The sequence below is a fragment of the Biomphalaria glabrata genome, chromosome 7 (assembly GCF_947242115.1).
Source record: "Biomphalaria glabrata chromosome 7, xgBioGlab47.1, whole genome shotgun sequence".
Classification (NCBI taxonomy): domain Eukaryota; kingdom Metazoa; phylum Mollusca; class Gastropoda; family Planorbidae; genus Biomphalaria; species Biomphalaria glabrata.
Window position 1 is genome coordinate 3,322,637 of NC_074717.1, and position 18,846 is coordinate 3,341,482.

General features: G+C 35.0%; 1 protein-coding gene across 1 annotated transcript; it reads left to right on the top strand.

The window, feature by feature from the left end:
- The first annotated feature begins 1,172 nt into the window (after positions 1-1,172).
- LOC106077813 (Y+L amino acid transporter 2-like) lies at positions 1,173-15,156 on the top strand. The gene is made up of 8 exons (XM_056036154.1): positions 1,173-1,301; positions 4,100-4,638; positions 5,489-5,614; positions 7,815-7,914; positions 8,659-8,703; positions 10,233-10,356; positions 12,619-12,722; positions 15,011-15,156. Exons 2-8 carry the CDS (start codon positions 4,155-4,157, stop codon positions 15,027-15,029), a joined length of 1,002 nt encoding a protein of 333 aa, XP_055892129.1. The 5' UTR covers positions 1,173-1,301; positions 4,100-4,154; the 3' UTR covers positions 15,030-15,156.
- The last annotated feature ends 3,690 nt before the right edge of the window (positions 15,157-18,846 follow it).

Genomic DNA, 18,846 nt, shown 5'->3' on the forward strand with positions numbered 1-18,846 from the left:
AGAGGTTCTCTAGTCTACTGATCATCTGCTGTACTGATATGCCTATTTTGACAGACAAAAAGGTAGATTTTAATCGCCCTTATCTGCTGCTCATCGATTAAAAAAAAAGAAAAAGTCGCTACCATTATTGACATCGCTGTACCACTATCTCATAACTTAAGAAAAACTGAGTTGGAAAAACAGCGAAAATATGGGAACCTATAGGCTTGGAGATTAACTTAAGTTTGAAAAAAAAAATCTGCTTCAGCGTCAAACAGTAAAAAAAATATCCTGTGAAAAAGGAAAATTTCTGTCTGGGAGAGACCCAAGTCAATGCCTATGTAAAGCATTGCTATTTCCGATGCATCTGGCCCCCGACGCATGGTCTAGACATGGCCGAAGGCTGAGTGCACCGGGAACCTCCGCCATTTTCCTATGTTGTACCAAGCTAACCGTGGAGGGCTCGACATTAGTGTAACGGCCCATTGAGGAACTGCGCATGGGTTATTGACAGGACCATGAGAGCTCTCTTTCAACCTCTCTCGTGCAATGGGTGGGCTCTCGCCAACCCCTGATTAAAATAATAAAATAATTAAATAATGATAAATAATGATTAAAAATACTAATAAATAATGATTAAAAATACTAATAAATAATGATTAAAAATAATAATAAATAATGATTAAAAATAATAATTAATAATTAATAATAATAAATAACTAATAATAATAAATAATTAATAATAATAAATAATGAATAATAAAAAATAATGAATGATAATAAATAATTAATGATAATAACTAATTAATGATAATAACTAATTAATGATAATAAATAATTAATAATAATAAATAATTATTAATAATAATAAATAAATAATAATAGGTAATAATAATAATTAATTAATTTTAAAAAAAGTAAGCTACATGAGAACCTTGCTACAGCCACAGTTGTCCACTTTTGCAAAAGTGCAATTTTATTTTTCTTGTGTATTGGAGAGATCTACTCCCCCAGATGGGTATCACCTTTTGCGCCCGGGACCCGCACCCCCATTGTGACGCCACTGAATATAACGATGATGAAAAGCTCTGGGAAAAGATAAATAGCACTGAACTACACAAAACATTGACTACACTATCATTTTTAGACTAAAGTCATGTGACACATTACTTTGAAAAAATGGCCGACGACACTACACATTTAGTATTGACAGAGTGACAGAGCAACTAAATTCAAATGTTTCATTAAGATCTCAGACTAGTAGCAAAGATTTTTCATGATCAGAAAACATCGATTACCGAAGGATTAAACCTAATGAGAAGGTGCGATAACAAATGCAAGCCTAGATAAATATTATAATATAATATAGTAATATAGTCCAGATACCTTGTTATCTTGAATCTTTACTCATACTGAGTCATACTCATTAGTATTAAGTATTAGTATTAGTATTTAATATTAAATAATATTTATAAATAGATCTAGTAATAATAGACAGTCCGAGTCACATTAATTAATATAAATTTTAAAATTATACTACTATAGACATCATGGGCGTAGCCAGGATTTTGTTTCGGGGAGGGTTTTGGGCCCCCCCCCCGGCGGAAAAGAATTATATATATATATATATATGTGTGTGTGTGTGTGTATATACATAATTAATCTTTATAACATTCTGACCCTTTCGGAAGACGTTAATCGTTTATTGTAGACTCCCCGCCCTTGCTAGCAAGGGGGTCTGGGGGAGTTCGTAGCGCTCCCCCGCCGCCGGGCACTATTTCTGGTATTGAAAGCCAACAAAATGCATATTCTGAGGTATCTACAGTGCATTATCTTGCTATTAAAAAGTTTTATTTCATAAACCTAATGTGCTATTCTTACTGACTTAGACCCTCTCGCGCAGTTCGGCGCATTTTCCGGCAAGCTGTTTCCGCAACTCTTATTTTGCGTAATTCATTTTGTGTGAGAACATGTCCCTCAAAACCTAATGCGACGCTCTGTCACAACCTTACTAAGGATTCGACTCCCAGTTCGGCATATGATTTCTTTGATTTAGACCCGATCTCTATGACTGACTCCTAAAATCTGTCTTAGCTATCTTTGTTGAGATACATTTAATGATTTTCAATTTCGGCAGAAGACTATTCACACTTTATTAATGGAGCCCAAGCCACTGGTAGAAATTTGTAACCTTTCTTGACTACGCTCTTGGAATTACATGCCTGTATTTCGCTTTAGATTTTATATCGAAAAGGAAAGTTTTTTCGTCAAATCATCTGTTGAGGGGTTTTAAACTAAGAAATCTCTGGAGTATTTTTGTTTTGTTTTTAATTCAAAACCCCATTTAGCTACGATCATAGAATTTGGTGACTATAGTTTGCTTTAAAATAATATTGAAGAGAGAGGTTTTCAACTCTATACGCTCTGTAGGGGAATTTTAAACTCAAAACCATCTGGAGGGGTTTTAAACTTTAAGAAAAAGCCACCTGGAGGAGGGGGATTTACACTCAAAACCCTTTGGCTACGCTCATATATTTTATAGTGTGTAATTTGCTTTTTTTTTTATATTGAAGAGGTACTTTTTAGCTTCAAACCCCAACTGGAAGGGGGGGGTGAAACTCAAAACCCCTTTGGCTACGCTCATAGAATTTTGAGTGTGTAGTTTGCTTTTTTTATTTTGAAATGGGGTTTATCGTAAATTTTGGAGGGGGTTTTAAAATCAAAATCTTCCTTAACTGTGCTGTTGGAATTTGGGGATTGTTGTTTGCATTTTTTTTTTTTTGTTTTATAGAAGAGGTGGATTTAACTGCAAAAACCTCTGGTAGGGGGTTTAAAATTCAAAACCCCCTGTAGGGGGGTTTAAAATTCAAAACCCCCTGTAGGGGGTTTTAAACTCAAAGCCCCCTGGTAGAAGGATTTGTATCTCAAAACCCCCTGATAGGGGTTTTTTAAATCTCAAAAACCCCTGGTAGGGGGATTTAAACTCAAAACCCCTGGTAGAGGGTTTTTAACTCAAAACTGCCTCGGCTGTACTGTGGTAAGTGATGATTTAGTATTAAAATCTCACCTAAAATAAACAAAATGAAAGCAAAAATCAGTCACTTAATTCCGTCCCCCCCCCCCCCCCTCCGGGGGGGGATTTCATTTCGGGGGGGGGGTTTGAACCCCAAGAACCCCCCCCTGGCTACGCCCATGATAGACATTATTGTCACTGTGACTATAGATAGTATATAGTATAGTCTATATAGTTATATAGACATTATTTAAATTATAGTGTCTATACTATTACTAGTCTAGATGATATACTTAAGTTTAAGAAAACTTTTGCCTTTATATAAATTAAAAATAAAGTACACCTACAAACTGCATCTGTCGTTGATTTTCATCATACTATAGAGTCTAGAATAGATATACTTTTATACTTAGGAAGTATACTAATAATGTTATAATGACAAACTCATTGATATTTAGATCTCTATGAATTCTATAAGCCTCATAGAGGATAAACAATGTAAAAAAATCTCCATGGACAGGAGTGATGGCCTTCCAATGGGAAACATACAGTCCTTTTTATCTGGCAAGAAAAGAAAACGAGGCTTACTAGGCAGCACTAGGCTTACTTTCTTTGCTTGGCTTTGCTACCCATTGAGGGGGCTGGAGGTTCGTCACCCGACTCGAGCAGAGTTGTCTTTACTGAGCACTTAAAGGCAGCACAGAAAAGCTTCTCCCAGATACATCCTCTCCCCACTGGTCCACAAATGAGATTGGACCATCTAGCACGATTGGAACATAGCGCTCTGAGCATGCTATAAGTTGATTAGAAAGTTCTTTTAAAGTAATTTAATGATGCACTAACGAAAAATTGTTTTTTCAAAGATGATTTTTTTTTCACCTCCCTATAGATTATAGATTTTAAATGATTAATCTAGAATTGTCTTGAATTAATTATTATGATGAACAATTCCATTATCACAAGAAACCTTCAAGAGTTACTCAGTGTTACTGAGTATGCCTGTCATCTGATCACAAATTAGACTAATCTAATGGTTATATAGATCTAGCTGATACATGAATCTTGTAAAAAACATATTAAATACTTTTCTGTTTTCTTTTTTAAAAGATTGGAAGAAATAATCATGCAGACACATCAATGAACTATAGATGTTCAAACGAAAATGAAAAGGGAAAAAAGTCTCACCACATTTGCCAACACAAATGTGCAGGATGCTGGATCATCATCCACCAACTTGAAAAGAAACCTTACTTTGCTCAATGTAGTTGCTCTGCTAGTGTCCATCACAGGCCACGTGGCGGTCTTCATCACTCCAGGCTTAGTTGTGGATATGTCAGGATCTGTTACATCTACGGTTGTCTTTTGGCTTGTTGGAAGTTTTCTTGTGTATTCGCTGGCATTGTGCTACACAGAGCTGGGTACCATTTTTCAGAATGCAGGTGGACCATACTTATACATTACAGTCATTTTCGGCCATTTTTATGGTTTCTTAGTCGTCTGGGGCTACATTATACTCATATCTGGTCCATTTATTGCTTTTGCATCCCAGACTGCAGCTTTGTACATCGCCAAAGCAATATTAGACAGTTCTTGTAACAGCTATTGGCACAAAATCTTAGTCACACTGATTGCATGTTGGATTCTTTGTAAGCAAATTTTTTTTGTAGTTTATTTCATAATTTTTTAAAAACTAAAAACTAATAATTGTTAGATTAATATCACAATGGAACATTTTTTAGCCTGCCCTATTCCCCAACACTCCCCCCCCCCCCCACTCCCATAAAGAATTCTAGTGAAGAAGTTGTATAGATCTACTACACTTTATTATATTCCAAGATGTTAAAAGAAGCAGACTTTAGACATTGTTTTCTTTAGCAGTTAAGAAATATCTCTCAACAACCAGGGTAAGGTCATGGCCAATGGTTAACAAAGGTATCATTTCGCAAACAGGGCAGCACATTGACCAACCCCCTTTACTTACCCCAACTAATGTCAGTTACCCAAGGTTGGACTCAGGGGTGTCCTAAAAACTCTGAAATTCAGAATTCTAGTTTTCGAGATTCAAAAGCTAGACCCTGTGGTCAAAGCACTTTATTTCTTGGCCACCAAGCCCCCCTCTCAACAACAATGCACCTCTTTTTTATCAATTCATTTTACCTTTTGATAGAAATTTACTGTTAGATAATTTATTTATTATTTTTTATTTATATGAGAAAAGAGTCCTTGTAATCACAACAAATTTCCGTAAGGATCAATAAAGCAGTCTTAGTCTTATTACAATAGTATTAACCCTTAAGATGCGTGTGGTAGTTTAGCTTCTAAACATGAACATTGAAATTTCATTTTGTATGCCTTCATTGTAAAACAGCTCAGCACTTTAAGGGTTAAAGAATACTTGTTTCCCAATGGGATTATAAAGTGTGCTCATGTAAATTTTGTTTTGTCAGTATTTAGCTTAAATCCTATTTTTTAAAGAAACATTGTTTCTGCTTTCAGTGGGACTTTCTTTCATGAACTGCTACTGTCTCAAAGTTGTTGTTTTACTACAGAATGCATTGACAGCTTGCAAGATGTTTGCTATCGGAATCATTATAGCTTCTGGAGTTTATGTTTTATCAACAAGTTAGTAGATTTTTTTTATGTCTTGCAAAAATTTTAAATAAAAAAAAAATGTTTAGTATACCTATTTAGTCTATGGTGTATGTAAAAAGTTGTTTTACAATTTTGTGTTCAACTATTTTTGATGCTAATAATTACATACACTCAGTCATATAAAAAATATTCTTACAAGAGATATAACACATAAGGAAAACTGGACAGATCACAATGGAGTACAACATAGGCCTGAACAAGTAACAGAAAAAGGTTTTAAAAAAAAATAAATTATTTCCACATTTAAAGGAACTTTTTGAACAAAAGTGCCTAAGAAAAATAAAAAAATCATGGAAGACAACAGCCACCCGCTCCATCAGAACTGCGTCAGGTCGTCGCAAGTGGGCGACTGCTGTCAATCAAAACAAGAACGGAGCGGTACAAAAACTCGTTCGTACCTCACTCTGTCAGACTCTATCACCGCCACTCATTGATCAGGGAACATGAAATGCACCAAGATACCTGTGTGTAGTTGCTGAATGAACTCTTTATGTTGTCTGTTGTATTTATGTGTTTTATTCTGTTGTGTTGTCTTTATATGAGAAAAGAGTCCTTATAATCACAACAAATTTCCGTAAGGATCAATAAAGCAATCTTAGTCTTAGTCTTAGTCAGTCTTAGTCTTATAAAGTTGATGGTGATTTCTAATTTCTCATTCAATTTATTTCTTGCAGTGAGCCTCTATAGAATCAGGTTCTCTCAGTTAATGATTTATTTTTAATATTGAAAAACTATAATGGTCAAACCAGAGTTTTCACTGTGTAGCTAATTAGGTAGCAATTTAAGGATGGACAAATTTCTTGTAAAATCTTTAGAGCTGTTTTCAAAATACTGACCCGCCCACCCAGTGTCCACCAAGAGCCCATGAAGACTTTGCAAGCTAATAGGACAAAGAAATGAAAAACTGTCATGGAATCCACATATTGATGAAATTATAAAAAAAATCAAAACAAAGCATTAGGGTTTATTAAAAGAAATCTCTATAAATCAAATAAGAACATAAAACTAAAATGTTATTTAACCTTGGTTAGGCCAGTAATGGAATATGGATCCTCTGTTTGGGACCTCTCAACTCAATAAAACATTAAGGAAACTGGAACAGACACAGAATAGAACAGTGAGATTCATAACAAACGAATATTCACATTTGACTAGAGTAACACCTTTAATAAAATCACTAAATTTAAAAAGCCTTCAGGATAAAAGACTCAAAAGTAAAGTAGCAATTATACATAAAACACTGAACCATAATCTTCAAATACAAAAACAAATCTGAAAATACTCAGAAAGACACAAAGATAAAGGCTCGTTTCTCGTTCCATATGCAAGGACAAAGTTGTACAAATACTCCTTCTTCCCTAGTGCTATTAGAGCATGGAATGGGTTGCCTGAGCTAGCCAGGAAAACCAGTGACTTGACAGAATTTAGGTCATTGGTTAACGTGCATGACTAAATGCATGACGAGTAGGACATAATCATCTTCTTTTTTTGAAGAAAGTCTGTATTATATAAGATAAGAAGATAAGATAAGAATTGTAAAAACAAATTACCTATTATGTGGTCTACTGTTTCTGATGCTAGTGGTTATTTGGCCAACTCACGACACCACTGTATTTGACAAATGGCATGCTCATATTTGATTTTTGCAGATTTGGCAATCTTTTAAAATTCTGAGCAAAAGTTGTTTCATTAACCTACATATCTCTTCACACATTAGTCAAAGTTATGGTTTAAAATGTTCAAAGGCTGTTCAAGATTGTTGTTACGTTTGACAGATAGAGGTAAAGCACTTGGCTTTTGAATCAAGGGGTATTGTTCAAATCCAAGTGAAAATTGAGATTTTAAACTTTTAGATTTTTAGGATGCCCCTGAGTCCACTCAGGTATCTGACATATGTTGGGGGGAAGTGAAGGCAGTTTGTCAATGTGCTGGCAATATAACATCCTTGTTAAACCATAGAAACAGTTGAGTTATACATCATCTGCCACCATAGATCACAAGGTCTGAAAGAATAACTATAAATATTCTGTTAAACAATTCTTATGCATAATAAATATTTTAGTCTTCAACAAATAAGTCTGCAACAGGTTCCAAGTAATTAACATTAATTATCTTTTGCAACAGATTCAGAGTAATTATTATTAATTATCTTTCATTTATACACATACAGGATCTACTGAGAATTTCAGCGCACCTACTGAAGGCTCACATGTTGACCCAGGTCGCATATCAATGGCCTTGACGTATGTCATTTTTTCCAATGGAGGCTGGTATGTGGTTGTACAACACTCTTTATGACTTAGGTGGTAGGTAGTTTCACTACCTTGGGATATAATTTATAATTCTTAATTAAAATACACACAGTATTCTATTTAATGGAAGTCATTCCTGGATCTTAGCTGCACCTAATTTGTAGGTTTAAGATAAAAAAAAAATAAAGACGCAAGGCTAAGATGCAGCTATTCAGTCTCATGTTCAGCTGATAGCAGCTAAATAAAAACAATGGCTGCTGGTGCAAAGCAGAGGGGCCAAAAAGCAGGGCTAGCACATATTAGCATAGGCCAGTGGTTCCTGAAGTGGACTTTTGGGACCCACCAGGGTCCATGGTATCATTTGGAGGGGGTCGTTGAAAAATTAAATTTTATTTGGGGGTCCCTGAATAATGTCAAGGGGTTAACACAAGGTTTAAATAAAATATTAAATTTGTATTCAGTGATGGTGGTTTTGGATGGTTATGCGTAAATGGCAGAAAAAAAGTTTAATGAAATGCATGGAGGATTCCTCAAGGTAGATGTTAAAATCTTGGAGCAATAGACATGAAAAGAAATACCTTTTTTGAAAGTTAATATACGAGACTTTGGTTTTGCGCCATACAAAATCACAAAAAGGGCTGCAGCTATATCAAATCAAATAGCTTTGATTTGGCAGAATATTGATGATGAGTATGATGATAATGAGTACACTCACTTGTATTTTTTCTTGAATGTAGCAATTGTATCATTTGTTCTCCTTAGGCAGGCAGTGACTACATTAACTGAAGAAGTGAAAAGTCCTGCCAGGTAATTATCAAAACTGTTACCTATGTTTTAGATTTTGCATAAATTTATATTATTTAATTATTAATTGAGAAACAAAATGTGATAATGAAATGGGGACAATTGTAAGGGAAAGAAGATAAAGCTGTTTTGATTTGATTAAAAATGATAAGACAAGACCTTAAGTCTTGTAATTAAAAAAATGTATGAAATTACAGGGAAGAAATGTAAAATTGTTTCACAAAAGTTTTTTTTACATGTCATGGAATTATACCAGTTTAGCTAACTAGTGAAAAGCAACTGTATTGTTACAAATGACAGTGATAGGTAGAGGTCAATGTATGACCCCGGCGAGATAACACAGCAGCGGGTGTTCTCTGGAATGTACATGTATCTACAAAGACAGGATGTGATGTGTCCTTACGTGTTATTCCAGAAGGTACTAGCAATGTCCAGTGACAGATAGAGGTCACAACTTGTGACCCCGGTAAGATGACACTGCAGCCGATGTTTTCTGGAATCTACATGTATAACAAAGACAGGATGTGACGTTTCCTCACGTGTTATTCCAGAGAATACTAGCCGTGTTTGTGCAACTTTGGACAAGCGATTAGGGACTCTATATAAGCCAGAGAGTTAATGTGAAAGTCAGTCGTGAGTGAGTCGTCGGTACCGTTGTCTACTGTGCGAGACAGTAGAAGAGAGATGTGTACGACTCGACGCAAGTTAACTAGGGTAGAGTTAGCTGGAGTGGACTACTGTCGTTAAAGTCTATACAGTGAACTACAGTGGACTTGAGCCGTTACAGTCGATACAGTCGATGTAAGACGTGTGCGGCTCTGATTCGGTAGACTTGAGTATGACTTGGTTCAGCTTTGGGAGACCTGGAGAGACACTGGGAAGTTTGTCATTGGTCTGTTCTGTGGAATACGGCTCCATGCAAGTTGAGAAATGAATGCAACGAAGTGAAGAGATGAATTGCAACGAAGTATAGCTAACTGTAAACTGACAGATATTGTACAGTCTTCTACGCTACATGTTACAGTAACGAATTGTTAGAGTTAATAGTCATTAAAGTTATATGAAACTGAAAGTTTAGTCGTCAAGTTCTTTGCAGTGTTTTTATTTGTGTGTCTACTAGTACATTTAGCCAGAAGATTCAGAAATACGTAACAGTATGAAGAAAGACAACTCTGTGCTCTGCCTAATCAAATAGTAAAGTAAGTGAAGTTCCCCTTTCAGACCCTCCAGTAAATAGGGCAGATGATGTAAAGATCATCTATTTGTGTGTTAATGAGGCTGTCATGTGGCCAGCATAACCACCAACTGCCTTTAATTTTTTTTCAACTAATGTCAGGTACTCATTAGAGGTGCCCTAAAGACCCCAGAGCAAAAAAAAAAAAAAAACCCCAGTCTTCACCAGGATTTGAACCCAGGACCCTCTGGTTAGGAAGTCTTTACCACTCTGCCATCACACCTTTTCGCCTGATTAAATTCTCATAACTTATTAACAATGCTTTGATAAAAGTGTATTTCTATTGTTTCTTTTCTAGAACTTTACCAAGAGGAATTCACGTGACATTTGCTATCATCTCAGTGCTTTTTCTGATGACGTACTTAAGCTATATGGTTGTTCTGGACAAAACAGTGGTTATACATTCCAAGGCAGTAGCACTAGTAAGTCTGGTTTAGAGTAATTGTATGTTTGTAGCACTAGTAAGTCTGGTTTAGAGTAATTGTATGTTTGTAGCACTAGTAAGTCTGGTTTAGAGTAATTGTATGTTTGTAGCACTAGTAAGTCTGGTTTATAGTAATTGTATGTTTGTAGCACTAGTAAGTCTGGTTTAGAGTAATTGTATGTTTGTAGCACTAGTAAGTCCAGTTTATAGTAATTGTATGTTTGTAGCACTAGTAAGTCTGGTTTATAGTAATTGTATGTATCGATCTTCATATCAATCCTTTCAGAGCTAATGTTCCCTTGGGCAAATGATTCTCTTTCTTTTCTAGAACAAAAGTTGATGTGGTGATTAAGTGACCAATGACCAATCCTCGACTTTCTTAATCTAAAAGCCCTGAAGCCCATCCAGTTGGGTCACTTCAGTGACATCAGAATTAAAGTGTTTGAAGCTTCAACCTTTACTATATGACATGCCTAAATTGCCAAAAATTCTAAACCTTTACCTTGCTATCTAGTTTAAAATGGGCAGTTAATAAATACAAACATCTATTTACTCATAAAAACTTATATTCAGAGGCATATCTCCTTTACCTTGCTGTCTAGGGCAACCAACTAATAAATACAAAAATCTATTTACTCTTAAAAACCTGTATTCGACCCATATTACAAGTTACTGTTTCTTTTTTTGAGGATGAACTATTGGTGATCTGTCATACGTAGATGCCTCTCTTTTTGTGCCCTGATGTTATGATTGCATTAGTGGATTATTCGGGTGAAGATAGGGACTGAGTTTTAAAAAAAAGAACTTAAATGAAACCTGGCAGACCAGTTCTTTGTCTATGCCAAGTGTGACAAAAAATGGCTGGTCGCTGCTTGTCTGCCTAGCCATGTTAAAATACAATGTTCATACTTAATCTTCAAACTCTAGAACAATAACAATGATCCCCCCCCCTTTTCTGTGCTGTTTAATTTTTTCTTAGTTATCTTGGCTCTAAAACTAATGCTATCATGCTCTTCTTGAATCATTCACCTGTAACTCTGACCTTAAAGAGAATGCAGGTGAAATGAATAACATAAATGTATGGCTGCCTGGTCGTGTGGTATGTGCTCAGGACTGTCGTTTGGTGGTCTTGATTGTCCCTGGTTCAATCCCTGCCGCTGCCTTCCCCTATAGTCTTGCCAAAGGTTTGCACTAGAAGGAAACTATGAAGAAGCATCTGAAACATTTAAATCATTATACAAAACATACATTTATTTGTACTGAACTAGAAAATGTCTGTAGAGGTTAAATTGACAATTTTTATGACTAGTACATTGTGGAGGGCAAAATACAAATCTGTCTACACAACAATCAATTAAATAATCATTCAGTAGCATCAGTTAGACCAGATTCACATTTGAACCAAATCTTGATAAATATCGGGTCATAAAATTCATATAAATATTAACAATGTACTTTGTGGTATTATGTCGTCAGTTGGCCTAACAATACAATATTATATATAATATTGGCAACACTTCTTTTTGTATTGACTGAGATATGGTTGTGGTTATTTTTTATTTGTAATTCATAGCTTTTAATATTCATGCTAAAAATATTGAAACCTGCCTCTTTACCTGCCTGAGTTGACCACTTTGGGGGCCAACTCTGAGTTTGTGTTTCCATACAAACTCTCTTTGTAACCTTTGTTGTTGTTTTTTTTTTAAATCCTTGAACCAGCACTTATCAGTAATGCCATTAATCATCTCCTTTATGTGGATGCCTTAACAGATTTCTTTTGGTTGTTACTAATATTTTAAGCAAAAATAATTGCCAACGGTAAATAGAAATTGAAGGATGGCCTTTGCAAGCCCAGAGGACCTTGTGATTTGACCATACAATTTTGATGTGTTTTTTTTACAGTGGTCAGCAGGTCATGTTGGCCTTATAGCCACAGGGATACTCTTGATGCTGTGCTTGCAGGCTATACCTAGTATCCTTCTGTAGCATCTCATTTCCATTGCTAGGGCTCTCCTTTTTGATTCTGCATTTAGTGTTCAAGTTTTGCAAGCATTTAAGAATGTGGCCATGACCAAAGAAGCCATCAGTCTGATTTTATGTTACTTTTCTATGTAACTGTATTTTAATACTGAAAGATTGTACGCCAAATTTTAGAAATCAAAATGTAAACTTGGACAGAAATTTTGTGAATTATGTTAATCAGCAAAATTTATAAATTAGTTAAATTAAATTGTGCTTCTCGTTTTCTACATTTTAACAGACATTTTGTGAACATGTGTGGGCTCCCCTGGTTCCTGTCATGTCCATTCTTGTTGCTCTGGCTTGTGTGGGTGCTCTGAACACTGGAATCATGGGTCACTCTAGGTAAGATTTGCCTTACTTGTCTAAAATATTGATCAAATAATGACCTTCTGTGATCTCACCATAGTAAAAGTAAAGTTCCCCTGTCAGACCCAGCGATCTATAGGGCTGATGATGTTAAGTTCATCTGTTTTTTTGGCCAACAGTTAATGAGCAGGGTGTCAGGTACCCTTTAGAGTTGGGTGGACTCATAGGTGCCCTAAAAATCCTGAAATTCAAAATCTCAGTCTTCATAGAGATTTGAACCCAGGACCCCAGATTCAAAAGCCAAGCGCTTAACCACTCAGTCACCGAATAGACACGTATGTTGTACTAATTTTTAAGCTTTTAGAAATAAAGACCTCACCATAATACTATATAAAATCAGGGAATGTCCAGCTTCAACTCAACTTCAACATCCTCAACTTCCTAATAAAATTTAATTTTATAATCGAAGATGAGCACATTTCTCATATCCTATGGACTCGAAGATGACTGTAAAGTCCAATCCTAGCTTTAAAAAGCAGGCCGCATACTAAATTGTTGGTACCCCAGATTGATCTTAACTTCACTGACACCTTCCAAATATTGTATTTTTCAGTGATTGCTGCCGAGACATATGACCTTTACTAATTCTTAGAGATTAAGGAATTGACCATTTAGTTTAAAAATTGATTTTGTTTATATGCATGCTAATCATTATCTAGATGCATGTAGAAGAAAGGAGTCAATTTAGAAAGCATAAAAAAACATTAAAAATTAAAAAAAAAACAAGCTTATGTTAAATGTAATTGTGTCAATTATTTTGGCTTAGTCATGTAATTATATTTTGATAGATCTAGAATAAATTTGTAAAGAAATATTTTTACCATTGTTTTTGTTTAGCTCAATTTCATGCTTTTAGATTGCTCAATGCGCTGTAATCCAATCATTTGTGTGGGCTAGTTGGGGATGAGGAGGAGGGGATATCTGGGAAAAAGTTTCTGTGATGGATTTTCAAAAACAATTATTTTATTTTAAAAATAAAAGTTACTCAAATTAGAACTAGAGGGCTCAAGCCTCCTGGTTGAAGGCCGACCAGTTAGCCACTGAGCCACATATTGCTTATGAAAATCAAATGTTTTTTTAAAGTTAGGCCTATCTATTGTTAGTTTCAAATTTTTTGGTGATGACCTAATTCTTTCTTTAGCTATCACTGTCTCTCTCTATAAAATTGAATTTATTATGACTAGTTGATAAAAATAGTTGGCCAATTTTTTTTTATTTTTTTGTTTTGTTTCATGCTTTGTTAGGGACATTGAATAATTATGCTAAGTATCAAAACCTGATCCGAGAATGGAAAATGGGAGAACTAACATGATTTTTTGGAAATATAAAAATTAAGTAAAGTGTCATTGACCAAGAAAGTTTGAGAAAGCTTGGAATAAGAAAATTTGAGAAGCACTGATCTAGTATTTTGTTTGATAAAGATGCAATAACAAAATTTGTGATATTTATGACATTAGAATGGTGTTTGCTGCTGCCAGGAAAGGTGATCTCCCTTGCATGTTGAGCACACTTCATCCCAAGTACAAAACTCCTGTCCTAGCCATATGGACTGTTGTAAGTGGTGACTGCTTTTCATGTCTAACCATTTTGCAAACCAATGTCAATAAGCCCAAGGCTGCTTGATTTCCTGACAATCGTACTATAGTATAGGGTTTACTTAAATGGCTGATTGGTATGCACACTGAGTTGTTGTTTGTTCATCTTAATGTTCCCTGGTTCATACCCTACCCCCTGCTATCCCCCATCATCTGCATGAGATTTGGACTAGGATGTAGATTATCTTCAACTCTGAAGTTTTAAAAAATTGTTCATGTGTTAATATTGAAAGGAGACATTTATTAAATTATATTTTAAGATTTTCATGTTTTTATAGACACCATAGAGTTTATAATTTCCACTTAGTATAATCTCTTATTCCTACACCAATTACAAATCAGTAAATACTAGTCATTTCAAAATATTACTATTAATGGGTAACTTTCTTTTACTTTTTTATGTATTCTCAAAAAAAAAAATCAAGTTTCCTTTTCAAACCTTTCGATCGATAGAACAGATGATGTTAGGGTCATCTTTTTCTTTGGCCAGCATTTACAAGCAGGGTATCATGTGGCCAGCACAATGACCAACTACCTTTACTTTCCTCAAATAAAGTCAGGTACCCATTAGAGTTGGGTGGACTGAAAGTACTTTGAATAATTTTCTATTTCAAACCATTGAAATGGTATTTAGTTATATATTCTTTTCTTTTGGTTCTCCCCACTTAGGTGCTGTATGGCTTTGTGATGATGTTTTCTGGTGGTGTACAAAGACTCATGCAATTTATTGGTCTCTACTCTCTGATCTTGGGATTTAAAGTTATAGTTGCCTTGCTGTACCTGCGGTATACCAGGCCAGACTTGCACCGGCCTTACAAGGTGAGTGTCTCAGTATATGTAGTTCATCCTGGGGGCCAACACTTCATGAATGCCCAGGGAAGAGAGAGCACTTGTACGAATTTGTCCTACATGGAATTAAAGAAATGTGCCTTCATCTGTGTGTCTTTCAGAGTATTTTATTAGGTTTTGGCAAATTAAGCAATAACTTTACTATTTCCTACTTTGCCCTGTGTAGGCATTGACTAGATCTATGTCAGGCGAAGTGCAAAATATTTTACATAGAAAGATTTTCATTTAAAAAAAATAGATAAATGAAAAGAAATACAAAATTCATATTGTAGAATTACAAAAATATTATAAATTAGTATTCCTCTATATTATTATCTCTATTAAATCATTTTAAAATAGTATTACTAATTAGTAAAATTTCATTTTGTTTTGTTTCTTCTATCTAGTCTACAATAAGAATAGGCATACTTAAGCGGGACAAACTGTCTATAGCAAAAGTAGTTTAACTTAATTCATAGCACTCTTTGATAGTAAGCTACTCATTATTTGAAAATATTTTTTCTGTGTCTTCAAAACAGATTCTAATGTGAAAATCAGGATACTAATGTTTCAATCAGATACCAATTTATTTTGAAATTGCATTTGTATAGTCCAATCTCCTGCAGACTTGATATTATTATTTATTTTTTATTTTTATTATTATTAATCCAATCTCTTTTGTGGATGGGGAGAATATGTAAGAAGAGGTTTCTATGCTGCCTCAAGATGCTTAGCAAACATAACTCAGAGCTCTCTTGTTAAGTAGCTAGGTAGCCAATGGATTTAAGCCAATTAGCAAACATAACTCAGTGCCCTCTTGTTAAGTAGCTAGGTAGCCAATGGATTTAAACCAATTAGCAAACATAACTCAGAGCCCTCTTGTTAAGTAGCTAGGTAGCCAATGGATTTAAGCCAATTAGCAAACATAACTCAAAGCCCTCTTGTTAAGTAGCTAGATAGCCAATGGATTTAAACCAATTTGCAAACCTAACTCAGAGCCCTCTTGTTAAGTAGCTAGGTAGCCAATGGATTTAAACCAATTAGCAAACCTAACTCAGAGCCCTCTTGTTAAGTAGCTAGGTAGCCAATGGATTTAAACCAATTAGCAAACATAACTCAGAGCCCTCTTGTTAAGTAGTTAGGTAGCCAATGGATTTAAGCCAAACAGCCCCACATCTTCATTCTTTTATGTTGTCTTCCCATTATTCTCTCTCTCTTTGTTGTGTTGGACGCTTTTCTGGCTGAGAAGGCATTATCTGTATTTTGCATGATATCAGAATTGTTTGTGCAAAAATTGTATAAACTTTTTAAAATTTATTTTTCAAATATGATCAATGTGTAAATACTTAAAGGTGTGCGATATTATGAACATTTTCTTTATTTTTAAGGTCCCTCTGTTATTTCCCATGCTTCAGGCTGTTGTGTCCATTGCTTTATTACTGCTCATTATTTACCAAGAGCCTGCGTGGATGTTATTTGGAGTTCTGATCTACCTCCTAGGAATACCTGTCTACTTGTTGGGGGTTAGTTGGAGACGAAAGCCGAAAATTGTTTTGCTTCTCACAGGTAAGCCAATGGCATAAAAAATTCTCTCATTTTAGGTCTACTTGCAGCTCACATACAACTAGCAGGAAATGAGAAGGCTGACACACTCACCAAGAGTGGGAGAACAAACTCACAAGTAAACTCTGCACTCTACCCAGAAGAAATGGAGAAATTAATTGTAGATAAAATAAATGAGAAATGGATGAGCTCCCATCCAAATCACAAGAAAGATGACGCTTACTATAAGCTATCCCGACAAGACCAACGTCTAATCTTTCGACTCAGGACCGGACACAACAGAATGCGACAACACATGTTCCGGAAGCTCAAAATTGGAACCAGTGAAATCTGCCCATGTGGAGTATCACCAGAAAATGCCGACCACGTCCTCCAAAACTGCTCTCTCTACCAAGAGGCCCGTATAAGACATTGGCCCCAAATCACCCCAATAGAAAGAAAACTATATGGAGAGCTCCCTGATTTGGAAACCACTGCGCAGTTCATCTCATGTATTGGTCTAAGTCATATGAACACTCCAACATAACAATGAGAACGATGAAGAAGAAGAAGGTCTACTTGCACATATTGTGATCGTTACCATACCATTGTCCTACGTCATGTATTACATTTAATGGCTCATATTAATTAAAGTGAAATAGTGCATCCATTGAAAATATCTATTACACTTTTGATATGGAAATCAATTATATGTTTCTGGTACCCCTTCCAGACTTGCAATCTATGGGGGCAGATAATCACAATATAAAGCTCATCTATTTTTATGACTAACAGTAAACGAGGGTGTCCTGGCCGTAACTTCCCCAACTTATGGAGTTGACTGGACTCCCCCTGCATCTTTAAAATTCTGAAGTTCAAAATCCCAGTCTTAGTTCAGAAATATTTCATTTTAGTTTTCATAATAGTTATCTATTTTTAACTTAATGTCTATAGATGAAATTAAAAAAAAGAATAACATGTCTAGCATATTGCTACTTTGCAGATGTTTCGATTTACATTAGTCTTTTGAAAAGTATGCTAAATTTTATAGGCTTATCAGCAGAGAAAGGCAGGGTAGTGGCTACTAAAATTTTACTATTCTGTTCAAACCTTTAGATCATGTTTCTGCATCATATAGATAAAGAAAAGTTGCATGGGCTAATAGTGCTGAAACTATTTGTTACAATTGTTTTACTTTACCATAAGTAAAATTTTGCTCCTTTTGCTGTGCCTTAATATTTTTTTCTTTGAAAGAAAACATTTATGTTCAAAAAGAATTAAATGCGGAGCGTCTTTTTAATTAGTCCACTTTTGTTTTTTTTGTGTTTCAGGTCACATGACTAGTTTTCTTCAGAAACTGTTCAAGTTGGTGCCTTCATGATTCTCTTCAGCTGTTTCAACACAACACACTGAAATATTGACTAAATGATCAGAGGATTAACTAAAGCTGGAAACTAATGTTAGTAGGATTTCCATTTAGAAAAGTAAAGCATGTGTTTAGTAGAAGAAATCAACTTGTTGATCAATATTTTTGATGGTGCCAGCTCTCTAAAATTATGCAAAGAGGTAGTAACTAGAGAGATCTACACAAACCAACATTTTAAGACTGCTAAGTCAATTCTAAAAACATGCCATCATGCCCCTCACCCAACTCACTTGATTTTTGGTTTCTAAGGAGCGGTTTTGTGTTGATGGCGACCTATGCATTTAAATTATGGAAATTGTGAGCTTGAAATGTTTAATTTCAGTTTATATTCTGGTGCTTTGTTTTATAATAAAAGTGTACCTTATGTTTTACCAGTATATAATTTCCCCATTTACTATGTCCAATAACTTCTGTCTTGTTTTATTGAAGAATCAATTTATGTAACATTTTATTGTGACGTATTCTTTCTGTCTCTCTCTATACAAGAGTTCATGACAATCATTTCTATGAGATTAAGAGAGTTGTGTTTTTGTTTTGTTCTTATACAAGAAATAAATAAATCTATTATTATGTTTATGATATTAACTATTATACCTAAACTTGGGATTCCCTTTATATTTTTTTAACTTTTACCCCTTCATTGTTTACATTGGCTGTCTGATGTGTCTGTATATAAAAAGTTGTAACCACATTTGTTTTTGAAGTCCCT

Bases quoted from the DNA above. Each gene is read 5' to 3' on its own strand.
- LOC106077813 (XM_056036154.1), top strand. From the start codon at position 4,155: ATGAAAAGGGAAAAAAGTCTCACCACATTTGCCAACACAAATGTGCAG. The intron at 7,915-8,658 runs GTATGTGGTTGT...TGTTCTCCTTAG, and splicing joins ATTTTTTCCAATGGAGGCTG to GCAGGCAGTGACTACATTAA. The intron at 10,357-12,618 runs GTAAGTCTGGTT...ACATTTTAACAG, and splicing joins ATTCCAAGGCAGTAGCACTA to ACATTTTGTGAACATGTGTG.